General features: G+C 41.3%; 1 protein-coding gene across 3 annotated transcripts in view; it reads left to right on the top strand.

Annotated features, from left to right (window-relative positions):
• Positions 1 to 12,673, top strand: part of PHF21B (PHD finger protein 21B) — a gene marked incomplete at both ends in the record, with an annotated part of 188,857 nt that overhangs the window by 143,065 nt on the left and 33,119 nt on the right. For all 3 annotated transcript variants that reach the window (XM_082279819.1, XM_082279818.1, XM_082279817.1), the window contains one exon: positions 6,213 to 6,305. In XM_082279819.1, coding sequence (XP_082135945.1) covers positions 6,213 to 6,305 — 93 coding nt within the window. The remainder of the gene's footprint in view (positions 1 to 6,212; positions 6,306 to 12,673) is intronic.

Below are 12,673 nucleotides of genomic sequence, written 5' to 3'. Positions count from 1 at the left end.
GCCTTTGAACATGCTAATAAGCAAACTAAGACAATTCTTGCCATGCTGCCCCAGGGAGCAGGAGTAAACGAGATGCTTGTGCATGCTAGCCATGTGGAGCAGTCATCTCAAACAGCTGCATTTACCACAACGCTGCAGAATGTCCTGCAGAAGCAGGGACAAGTCATCGCCACAGCGCTGACAGGAGGGGCGCAAAGTAAAAAGGGGGCAAGGGCTGCTGGCCCATCTCCTGGTTCCCGGATGGGCAGAGTAGCCTGTTTCCGGTGTGGTGAAGAGGGACAAACTAAACATAACTTAGCAGATGCTTGACGAGCTAAGCGCAGATGTTACTGGTGTTAGGCATGCGGTATTACAAAATAGGGCAGCCATTGATTTTCTACATTAGCCCACGGCTATGGCTGTGAAGATTTCCAAGGTATGTGCTGTATGAATCTTTCTGACCACTCTGTCTCAATTCACAAGCACCTCTCTGACCTCCAGAGGGGCCTGCACAACCTTTGGGAGACAGACAACCCTATTAGAGATTGGCTTAAGGGTCTGGGTATCACCGGATGGCTGCGTACCTTGGTAGTAGAAGGCTGACGATTGCTATTTGTAGTTATAATAGGCTTGATAGTATTTGGGTGCATTTTTTCCTGCGTCAAAGCAGGGCTGCGAAAGATTATCGACCAGGCCTGGGTTGCCCAAAAAGAAAACAGGGGATGTGTAGAGGGATTCCTTATGGAACAAGGGCATATGATACCCCTGGAAAGATTGGACAACCCAAGGTTGCTGAGGAAAAGCCCCTGAACAGGCCCCTGGCTGCAGGCAGGCCTGGAAAGCACCTGGCTGCAGGCAGCCCTGAGAGTCCTTGGCAAGGTGTACAACTGGCCAGCTTCCACGCTGATTAGAGGCCATCTAGAGGGACTGGGCGTTAATCTTTGCAAAAGTAGATATAAGTTGGCATAGTTGAACAATAAAGGAAGAACGATGCTTAATCGTATCGGTGTACGTCGTTTATCCAGCCAGCTCTCCGGACTCAGTCCCTAACATCCAATAACTCCTGCACTGAGGGATGGAGGGGTTGAGCTGTCTGTTCCAGTCCAGGGCTGGAGCTTGAGGTAGGAGTTAGCAAAAGATCGTTAGCTCCCAAAATGCTTCTGGATGTAAAGTTCAGTGAATTAGACAGCAGGAAATACACCTGATGAATTTGTTCTTATTTGAAAAAAAACCCCAACTGTATAAAGTCAGTAAGTCTGGCTTAAATGCATACAATCAAACTGAAGCCAACTGAAACTCAGCTCTTCACTTTCCCTCATCCCTTCACATTGTAGGTGTTTCTGGGGCTCGCCAGAAAAGCCCAAGTAGATTTAGATAGAGGAGATTCAGAGCTATCTTTGAATTTTATGGACCTTTTTCATTAAAATGCTTAGAGTTGTAAATGTAGAAATAAGAAACTCACTTATCTTTACAAAAGTGCTGCTATTCAGCACTCATAAAATAATCTTTGAAATTATTATTTCTGCTTGTATCGATTAAATTCTTACAAAATGCTTAAAGATCAGACATTTCCAGAAAAATGTCTTTTCAACTTGTTAATTAGAGGTTTACAAGAATGTGCACCAGCTTGCTCTTTGGATAAACTGGAAAAAAAAAGGAGCAAAGAAAAAGGTCCTCATGGATAAAAGTGATAATGTGGAATTGGTGAGTAGCAAGAATTTGGTCCACCAGGCTCACCATGGCCTGGACAGTCAGGGCATGAAAACAGGTTGCTCTGCTAACAGGAGGAACAAAAGTTAATTTTTCTGTTTGTTGAGGAGGTATCTTGATTAGTCACCTCTTGAAGCCCACGGGCTTGAGCTGGGGGACCAGCTTGGGCTGGTGTACGAAGGGCAGTGTGAGCAAGATTTGACCTGGTGTAGCTTGAGCCATGGGAAATTTGTCCAGTTCTCATTGCGTGGCCAAGGGCATCAGATAAGGATGCTTCCATTTTTATTTCCCAGGCAAGTGGTTTTATCTTCTTGTTTATGTACAGTTTGAACAAGAGCAAAGCAGTGTAAATTGTACCCAAAGACAAACTACCCAATCACCCATTCTGGCACCTGCGCCTCCTTCATTGCAGAGACCGCAACTGGGATTCCCTGTTTCATACTTCACTTCTTTCACCCATTGTCATGGAGACATCCTGGTCTGCCTAAAAATTAGGCCATTTGGATGGAGCTCTCCATGCACAGATGAGATGAGGTTAATCAGTCACGTGGATAAGACACTAGAAGTCTGGCTTACATTTCCACCTGCCCAACAGTCTAGCCTTAACCATACAATTTTACCTCTAAATCTAGGGTTTTTTCATGAATAAAAGGGAGACAGTAATACTGACCTGGGCGAAGTACCCTGACATAACAGATGAAATGTGTTACAGGGAAAGTACAGAGGTTATTGAATTCTGCTGATAAAATAGCTTGAGCTATTTATGCCCAAGCTGGGAAACAATAACAAAACAATGTAAATAGTGAAAAATAAAATAGTTTCTTAGCAGTCTCTCTATCTGAACATACTGTAGTGTTAATATTAATGTGAGATGGAAGTTCTGATTTTTTCCTTGGCCATATGATTTCTGTGATTTTCTAGTTGAGATTTTTTTCCTTGAATATTAAATAACAGATCCTTACTATGAAACCATTTGTCAACAGAAGGCTGCGTCTTTGTCACTGGAAATTTCATAACTTAAGAATGCCATTATTTGGATTTGTACTTTTAAGTTCTCTGCAGAACTCCTACTTTAGGAAAATAAATCTGATTAAATTTTTGAAAGTGCAGGTGACAGAACTAATGGTAGGTCATTTCTCAGCTACCCACAGACGGTTCATCCTGACTTTGCCGTCAAGTGAAGCTGAGAGGACAGTGCAGAGTAGTTTCATCGTGTTTCTTGTTTTTCTCATTCCCATTTCTTTTGTCTCAGTCATTCGCTGTTTTGAAACTTGAACCAGAATTGTCCTAGCAGTGCACCCAGGGGCTGACATGAGCTCCTTCCTCATAGGACAGAGTCATTTTGTTCTAGACACGGTTGCTTGGTTGGTTTTTATTCCCTGGAGATATTTGAAGAATTACAAGAGAAGAGCTTTGTTGCTTAGACATGGAGTTTTTTGTGCATCTTAACAACTGATAACTCTATCTTATTTAACAGCTCAGTAATTTGATTCTTACCTTTATAATCAGTTTCCAATTTCATTCAGTATCAGCACTTTGTATTTTAATGGAATCACAGAGTCATTAAGGTTGGAAAAGACCTCCAAGATCATCAAGTCCAACCTTGGACTGACCACCATGCCAATCGCTAAGTATTTTGTTGTTCAGTTTGAAAATCTTTGCAAATCCTTGTGTATCTATAGGAATAAGAATATTAGGATGTGTGTTTGCAAGGTTGGAGGCAGCAGTCTTTAAGGCTCAATTTTCCAGAAGGAAGAACTTCTTGTTTTAACTTTCTGTAGAGGGTATCTATACAGCCCAGGAGAAGTTGTGGTGCCCCTGATGTTTCCAGGTAAACCTTGGACTTCACTGCGTGGTGAAAGACATCTCATTTGGGATAGTAGGAAAATGTAGATCCTACTTGTGATAAGCTTTCTGTAGCGTGGGTTGGAAAGTTCACTTTAGTATTTACCCTAAAAATCTGAATCTGGGCTGAATTGATTACAGTTCATGCTAATATTAAGCAGGAAGTTGTGATAAGTCTAATAAATGCCCATAGCAGCAGGTGGCAGCTCAATTTCTCCTTCTCCCCAGACTACAGTAGTTCATCACATTATTCTTGCCAATGTGTGAGGGTGTGATAGGGTAGACAGGGCAAAGAAGTTGTTCAGTCAGATCCTTCCCATTGTTTTTAGTCCATGTGTCACCCTATAAGGAAACTGTGGCAGAAATACCCCCTTCTGTTCCTCATCCTGCTGCCAGAACCTTTATTTCTAAAGGAAGGTATAACTTAACTTGTTCTATCATCCATGGATGGACATGCTGCTCTCTCTTCCCCCTTTCCCCCTTCTCTTGGCTTGAGACAGAATTTTAATGGAGTATATTTTTCCATGGAAAATCCAGGGTACTGGTAATCCATGAGTACTCAAGAAAAATTGTCTTGCATGTTTATTACTGTTCAGCTCTCCTTGTTGTTTATGTTGGGGAAGATGAAACAGGAAAGCCTTATAAATATGATTGCCTGACAAAAGATTTTGGGAATATGAAAACTATAAGCGACATCGAAATGAAGGCCACCTTTGAGATACCAAGTCTTAGTTACTGAACAACTGGAAAACAATGGTATGGCCGACTGAAGGTAATCCCCTCTTGATTGAACAATACCCTCTGCTTGCAGGCAGGTCCAAGGGTCAGAGCAGACCCTACTAGCTCAGCAGAAGGGGTCCAAAGAGTAGTTTTTAGAAGTTAAGATGTAACACTCTATGGTAATATAAGAACTCTTATAGGCTGTATGTAAATGCTATAGGATTTGTATCTTGTATTAGATTGGTTAGTGACAATTAGAATATTCAGTACAGAAGATGATTTATTGTATTGTAACCAGGACTTCACAGACACTCTTATTCCTCTCTCTCTCTCTCTCTTTACTTACCCGCTTACACTCTTGCTCTCTTGGGCCTGCTCCGAGCTGCAGCTGGCAGCTCTAAGCAGTGCCCCTGTACCCACGCCCTTTGCAATAAACCGCATGTTCCAAGATCTGACTTCAGAGATCTCTCGTCTCCGTCCGTCCTGACCGTCCAACCGACCCAAGCACCCAGTCTTGTGCCCGAAAGGTGGAATTGAACCACTCTGTCGCTAGACAGCTGCAGGTTTGAAGCCTGCACCCCAGACCACTGAGGGTCATCCGGGCATGATTTGTGGGGAAACTGAGGCAGGAGAGGGTTTAATTTCTTCTCTCCCTCTTTTCAGTTTCATTCAGGCAATTTTTCTTCAAATGTTAATCTTTGCTGAATATGCAACATCACACCCCCAAATGTCTCTGACAGGAGTAGCAGAGGTGAAAATATAAACATTTCAGGAGGAGTTTGTTACGAATATTCTGCCTGAAAACACTTGTTACTTCTTATCAAACACTGGAGACAGAATGAAGAAGACTGTTGTGCCACTCTGTGGCTGAGGTCTGAGGAGAACATATCAGCATGGATATGACAGTTTCACTTTCCTTGAGCTGATTATATTATAGTGTCTTTTCTACTGACAGATTTCATTACCAGATTGGGGTAATAATAGCATATTTTATCATGCTAACTGTGATCAAAAACCTTGGTTTAGAGCAGAGTTAAATTTAGAGAAATTCAGTTGAATCTGTATTTTTTACCTTATTAGGTATTTCTAACAGCCTGATAAGTTTTTGTGTTTGGTGACTACGTGTCTCTCGCTGTTATAATGACAATCATCTGCTTGCTTATATTGCCATGTTGTCCCAACAGCAATAAAGAAGTGCTAGATAAAAGTTACAAGTTTGCCTTAAGAATATTGGCCAGTTAACCAAAGTATGAAGTTTTGGTTAGAGGCTGTGGTTTCCCCATCCCTGGAAATGTCCAAGGCCATATTGGATGGGGCTTGGAGCAACCTGGTCTCGTGGAAAGTGTCCCTGCCCATGATGGGGGTGAAATTGGGTGATCTTTAAGGTCCCTTCCAATCCAAGCCATTCCATGATTCTATTAATTGAAATCAGGGATGAAGGAATGAAAGAGGTTAAATAGGAAAAGTTAGCTATCTTCTTTACGCATATGGCCCAATCATAAATTTATAAGCCATCCATTTATTCCATCCTATCTTAAATAAGCTTTGAATAAATTTGGTATACAACTAAGAAAAGGGTAATGAAAATAAACATGGATAGTAATAGGTGCTGTGTTGGCCCAAATGGATGTCATCTTAGCTGAATGTTGTGTGGCAGTGTGCTGTAGTATATTTATAGGCAGCTTTCCATTTTAATAATTCAGTATTCACTATTTCCTGAGGCACAGCAAACATCTTTTTGTGACCCTGGCTACCATGAAATGCATCATTGTACCCATGCACGTCCCTGTGGTGCATTTCAGATCTCTTTCGAAAACAGTCTGGTGCCTACAGAGCCTGCAGCCATGTTAGCTAGGAAGAGAAAAAGAGCTGGAAGGGAACTTCTGGCTCGGAGAGATTGTGTCTGGGAAAGCTTTGCAATTGTTTTAAGCTCTGTTCAAATGTTTTTCTTTCAACAGACTTTGGGAACTATCACTGCAGTGCCCATTAAAGTTCCTCAGGTCAGCTCCTTGCAGAGGTTGGCAGGACAAGGACCAGCAGTGCTACCTCAGGTACATAATACAGCTTCAAAGAGGGGGTTGTGTCATTTTGTACATATTCTCTGCTTCTGTCTAGTGCCTAGGCCTGGGTGTGTCAGCACACTGATTTTGCAGAGTTGAGTTTTCTTCAATCCAGGAAAAAAAATTCTTCTGGGAACCTACTGATAGCACAATGAAAAGCTATAAAAAATCAAATAGAGTCATTGTGGAAGAACAAAATATGTGTGGTGGAATGTAAATTTATGCTTTAAAGATGAATCACAAATCACAGAAGTGAAAATCTATACAATTCTGTAAGTAAAAGAACTGGTGGAAGTGTTAACCTTCCTGCTCAAGATTTAAACCCACATTCTGTTTCACTGACTTACTTGCCTTCAAATCCCAATACAAAGTTTTGGCCCAGCTAACCCAGGTACCAGACCGAGGAAAGATTCTCTGGGTAAGAGTGAAAGGGGAGTTGCACTCACTGGTTTTTAAAATGTTTTAAACTGTTTTCTTTTCTGAACACCCATCACTGTTTCTACAACTATACACTTTATTCCCCATTTCAACCCTCTTTCTCAAAATTTTTGGATGTCATTTTCAACAAGTGGTTTGCTTTTCACATTCATGATTATTAAGTATAAATATATTTCTCCCACTGTGGCCCTTAGAACTCTCTTTCTCATATATGAACACTAGAAAAGTGTTGATGACGTATATTCTTCCTATTGTTCCTTTCTTTTTTTCCCATTTTTTTTAGTGGCAGAATCTAGTAGAAGATCTGTGAGCTAAATTTACTTGGAGGAAGAAGTATTTGCAATATAAAGTTCTTAAATTCTCTCTTTAAATTACATATTGTGGAAGGCAGAGTTGGGAACATAAAGTGAGGTTATAGTTTTCTTATCAAGTTCAAGACTTTGCTTTTCAGTTGTTCTTACCTTGTAATAACATTTTGATTTCTGCCATTTTGGGGTGTCAAAGATGAGCAGATTGCTCCTGAAAATAGATGAGGTCCAAGAGCTATAACAGAGCCTAAATTAATCATTTAGGTTACGTTTCAGCAATGGTGATGGCATTGCAAATGCTGCACTTAGAGAAGTACCAATGCTCTATGCTTTTATTAAATAGAAAAAAATTTCATTCAGTGCTAGATCCAATTTTGAAGAATTGGAAAAAGTGGAGGAAGCTGATTTCCTTAGCTTTTTGAAAAGAACACATCCTTTCTGTCTTGCTTTTTAGCTCATGGCAATATTTTTGTTTGTATCCCGCTTTGTTTCACTCCCTTCCTGGTACAGTTTCCATTTCAGACCTGTTTATGCAATCATACTTAATACTAATGAACTACCAGTGCTTTCTTGGCCGCCCTGAGCCATAGTTCACTAACTTTTCTGTTTAGTGAATATTTCATATGGATAGAACGGGCAATAACTACCTAGCAACCTCATTTCTGACAAAATTGAAAATGAAGTAGGCAGCTGTTATGTATTACCATGTTACTGGGGGTATGTCTTATGCCCTGAGTTTTTTCTGGCTTTTTCACAGGCCAGCAACAGGCCAGCTTTTTCAGCAACAGCCTGTCCCATTTACACACCAGTCCTCTTTTGCACATCTTCATGATCCATGTGTTCCTCTCCCCCTCCAAGCTCACAGAGAAGTTTAAAATTTCCATATAGTTTCCTAGTGGGGAACTCCCTCCATGCATCAAAACTTTGTGCTTGATGTCTTCAGAGATACCAGGTTTTCATCTACAAGTGGAAAGTTTGGCTTCTAATTAAATAGTCAGATGTCTTGAAAATAGATTAAATATAGCCATTAACCAGAGTGGTGTCAAGCTGTCATTCCCCAGGTAGAGCTGGATGCAGGTGACCTGGGAGGCTACTGTAAGTCATCTGCAGCACTGTGTCACTGTGAAGGCTGTCCTTTGTAAGAACTGTAGCATGAGTGCGTAGTCATCTCTGGTCCAGGAGAACTGGAAACTTCAGATGGAAATATAAAAATTCCAGGAAGCAAGGCCATGTGATACCATACAGGTGTTATGGTAAAAAACATCTCCTTCACTCTTCTTCCTTGTAGTTTTGTGAAGACAAGCACTTAATTAAAAATTATTTTGGAAATTAAGGGGTGTATATTATCTTCCAGTAGGAGCTGGAAATTGTTCAGAATTAAACCTTGTCACAGACCATGTCCTCAGCTTTCTTTCATCAGACTTGGTCTGATGCTAGATAAAAGTTACAGACCAGGCTGGCCACTAATCTCCTTTTGTCCCTGTGGATGACAGGCAAGGCCCCATACCGTGCTGTGAGTTACTGGCACAATCCTGCCATTCTAGGATTGACTTTCAGAGACGCAAATTCCTGTCTGTCAAGCATACCAACAAGCGGAGTCCAGCTGGGTTTTGCATCTGCTAAAACCTTTACTTTGGTTGCCCATGTAGCAGCAAATTACTGGGACAGTAGAACCATATTCATCAGTTCTCTACCAAGAATTTGGAGTATTTCACTGGGAAAGAAAGCAGTGCCGTATCCAGACTCTGGGATGTTACCTATGGCTCAATCTTGTTCTGGAAAGGATGGAACCTTCCCCGATCTCCATCTCTGCCAAATCTAGTTGTGACAGTGAAGTGTGTAGAGCCCTACGGTGATGAAACCAGAGCAGCAAAGGCTTCTGTGCTCCAGCAGCTGTGTCCGTTTACTCAAGCAGGTGAGTGCAGGTGTAGCTTGTGCAAGTGCAGTAGCAGGTACAGTCGCACTCACCTAGTCTTTTGGGCTGCATGTGCTGCTTCTCTGCAGGTCTGTGGAGGGGTGGAAGGCCTGGGTGGAGCCCTTTTGGGATTCCTGCCATTTTAGGAGCCTACTTATCTCTGAATCATCCTCTATGAGTGGCTTTCCTCTAAAGTGGACAGATTGCACTTCTATCTCAGGTACATGTAGATAACTGGGTAAAATCCAGGTCAGTATCTGCATTCCTGGCAGCACACCAACTGCTCCCTGGCATTTCTCCTTTTGGCCAGTCTCATTATTTCTTTGGGATTTCAGATTCCCTTTAGATTTACAGGTAGGCATAAATTTTACCAGGCTGGCTGGACAGAAAGAGGGGACTCCTCCATTTTGAGCATCCTCATCATGTCTAAAGGAGTCTGATATATTTGACACTTTCATGCTCCTCATCTTGACAGCCTCTTTTGATTTACCCTTATGCAGTCAAGCAAAAACATACCACACAAGTAAACCGAGGCATTTAACAAGACTTACATAAAACAATGCATACAGTGCCCTCATTTTCCAGATTTGTACAGATACTTGTTATTTGTTTTGTTCATTTGAATGGGTTTATGATATGACCCCCTGGGAGCTTTTCCATCTGGGGAACGAAGTTTCAAAATTTGCACATTCACAAATGGCAGCAAAATCCCATCACTTAGAACTGCTAATTAAGTGGTGAGCAAACAAACATTACTTACAAGTTCATTGTACAATACAAACAATATTGTTTAAGCATTCATTATTTGCCAAAACAAGCTTCTTTGGTGGACATTTGTTCTTTTTATTTTCTTCCAGAATATGAAGTTATTTTTTGCTTTCATCAAACAAAGGAGCTGTGATGTTTGAGAAGCTAAGTCCAGATAGTCTTTCTCTTCTTACTTTGGTCTTTGAGGTTTCCAGCTGGGTGAGATGCTTTGAAACTGCAGACTCTCTACTGCACTTTAAGAAGAAAATCCTAGAGGTCCTCTACTCAAACACTGTGATAATCCTGAGCTACTCCTCTTCTTTATGGCACCCATCTGCTCTATGGAGGGGATGGCATTCTGTCAGGTTGAGTTCCAATTTCCAGCTGCAGAGCAAAGATTCTGTCTATTTTGAACTGGTTTACAGACAAATATAAGTTGTACTGTAGCCACCTGGAGGTACATGTGAAATGTTATTTTCTGTTCTTCAATAGGAAGATTTTAAATGAAAAAGTAAAGATATTAAAATTAATTTTCTGTTTTGTTGTCAGTAATTTGGGCCCAGTCCAATCCTCATTCAAATTAATGGAGAGACTGTGACATTTTGAATGGCAGTTAAATCAGATTACAATGCTATTTCCGTGGCCTATCTTTCCAGTGCTGGTTGAAGGCACAGTTTGGGATGGCTTTGCTCATGACACTGCTGCTTAGAGCAGAGCAGTGTCTGCATTGGAGAGATCACACAGGCTAGTGGTGAAAACAAACAGGTACTCACAGGGCCTTAGGTGAAACATGTATGTTTCAATCGACTCTACCCAGTTCTGCTGTCAGATACTGCTTAGTTTTTATCTTCTGTAGTGACTTTAGCATGTAATTCAGTAGGGTCTGAATGTGGTCACTGGGCTGGCTGCCTTGGGACAGGCTCTGTTATCTTAGAGTGCATTTACTCTTCACTGGGTACCATGTGATCCCAGCCAGAGTCTCAAAAGTTAAACACACATTCCTATTTTAAAATTTCATGTCACAGTTCTCATGAGCACATTTCTACTGGTAGCTGCTGCTTCTCTTCACATGTGTACCAAAGCCAGGCACTGCTCCTGACTTTCTCAGTAGTAGGGCTTCTGGAAGATTTCTTGATAGGAAAATAATTCCTTATAAACAGAACTCAAATTTTGGGATGCCACTGTGTACTGTAGAAGAAATAGGCTGGTCTGTGGCAAAGTCTCTCTCTGTTTGCATCATGAGTTTAAAAAAAAAAAACAACCCTATTATTTTTAAGTGTAATATGTTAAAACTACATAGCCATTGGAAAGTGGAAAAGTATTACTAAATGCAAGTCAGTCTCTCATGAAAATAGAAAAGAAGCTCACAGACATACATGTTTGTATAAAAAGTTATGGCAGAATCATGCAGTGGAGAGACAAGTCTACTTTATTGTTTGATTGAGAAAAGAATAATGGAATTGGGTAAAGTTGTTTTTACAATATCAGGGGGAAGGGACTAAACCTAAGGGATGTTGTGAAACTTTCTGGTATATAACTCTCAGCACTTCCAGAGGAATTTGTTGGAATGCTATTGGAGGAGGAGCGAACCTGATTGAAGGTAACTTAATCAGTGTGGTAAGCAACCAAGCAACAGTATTTAATATTCATTGTATGCATGCAGAAAACAAGCAAAAAAGGTTTGCAGAGGCCTGGCTGAACCTGTAGCTCTTAATAAATATAGTTATTAATCTGTTTTATTGTATATAAGCTCTTATACCATGCTTGTCACTGTAATTGAAGCACCTTCTGGTAATGTGTTAAGCACCAAGATGAATATCTGTTGTAAGCTATTTCTTCTCTCATCTTTTCCTTTGGGGAGAAGCACATACAGCTGAGCATTCTGCTTAGGTTTTCTTTTTATCAATTTGCTTATTTTCAATGGTCATGCTACTATTAATTGCATGCCACTATAGAAAACATTTAGTATAGAAATTGATGAGGTTTGTGCTCGTAATTCTTAGAGAAGAAGGTTGAGACAGCTGCCTCCCCCTTGTTGTAGAGACTCCCTGCCCCAGGCATACATGGCTAGCTTGGCCTTTCATATTAAGTCTTTACAGGGAGAGCTTTGAAGGTTGGGATGGAAACACAGTATAGTATTGAAAAGTCTGTGGGAGTCTCGGTTCCACACTAGTGGATGTTTGGTAGGTTGCCTGTGCTTCTGAGAAAGGCAGTGGCTTACTGTAGCACCTTCTAGGTATGTATTTTACACTGCTGCTGTGCATCCAAGACAGGTGAAGGAGTGACTAAGGTGGTGCAGTAAGAATATTCCCTGTGGATGGTAGCATGCCAGAGCTTGGCAGCGGCAAGAAATCCAGTCTTCTGCAGTAAGGTCAAGGATGAATGTGTAGGGTGGATCAAGGGGGCCTACACTCAGATGCACCTTTTCCAAAGGACCTCTCTCTGTTTCCTCTGCCTTTCTATTGGTGTCAGTTTTCAGTTCTTAACAAGAGAACTGATTCAGAGTGGTGGGGAAGGAGAAGTAGAACTGGTTGTTCCTGATGCTTGAGACCTTCAGATCTGATCAGTGTTGTAAGCACTTTGAAAAGGACCTCCACAGAAGTCAACTCTCCATGATAGTCTTCACACAGAATCCTAAAGTATCCATGAAAATCTCAGGAAATATTCAAGCCATTTTTACACCTGGCATGGTGCCTTTTTCCCAATTGAAAACTCTCATGTTACTCCATGTCAAGTCCTGCTTTGCGGAGTAGCAGCGAATGAGAGGGTAAGAAATTTTCCCTCTCTCCACTGATGCCATTTGTATCCATGTGAAAGATGTGGCTTCCGATCCACATCTGGCCTGGATCTGGACTATGCTGTGTCTCTGAGCCTCAATGCCAGTTGTACGAGCTTGCATTAGAATTCTGGGCGAATAACAGGTAGACAGGAAGGCTTTCTTTCTTTGCACG

Source organism: Coloeus monedula (assembly GCF_965178545.1).
Source record: "Coloeus monedula genome assembly, chromosome: 4".
In the NCBI taxonomy this organism is placed as follows: domain Eukaryota; kingdom Metazoa; phylum Chordata; class Aves; order Passeriformes; family Corvidae; genus Coloeus; species Coloeus monedula.
The sequence above is the reverse complement of the archived record's forward strand: the minus strand, read 5'-3'. Positions and strand labels throughout refer to the sequence as shown.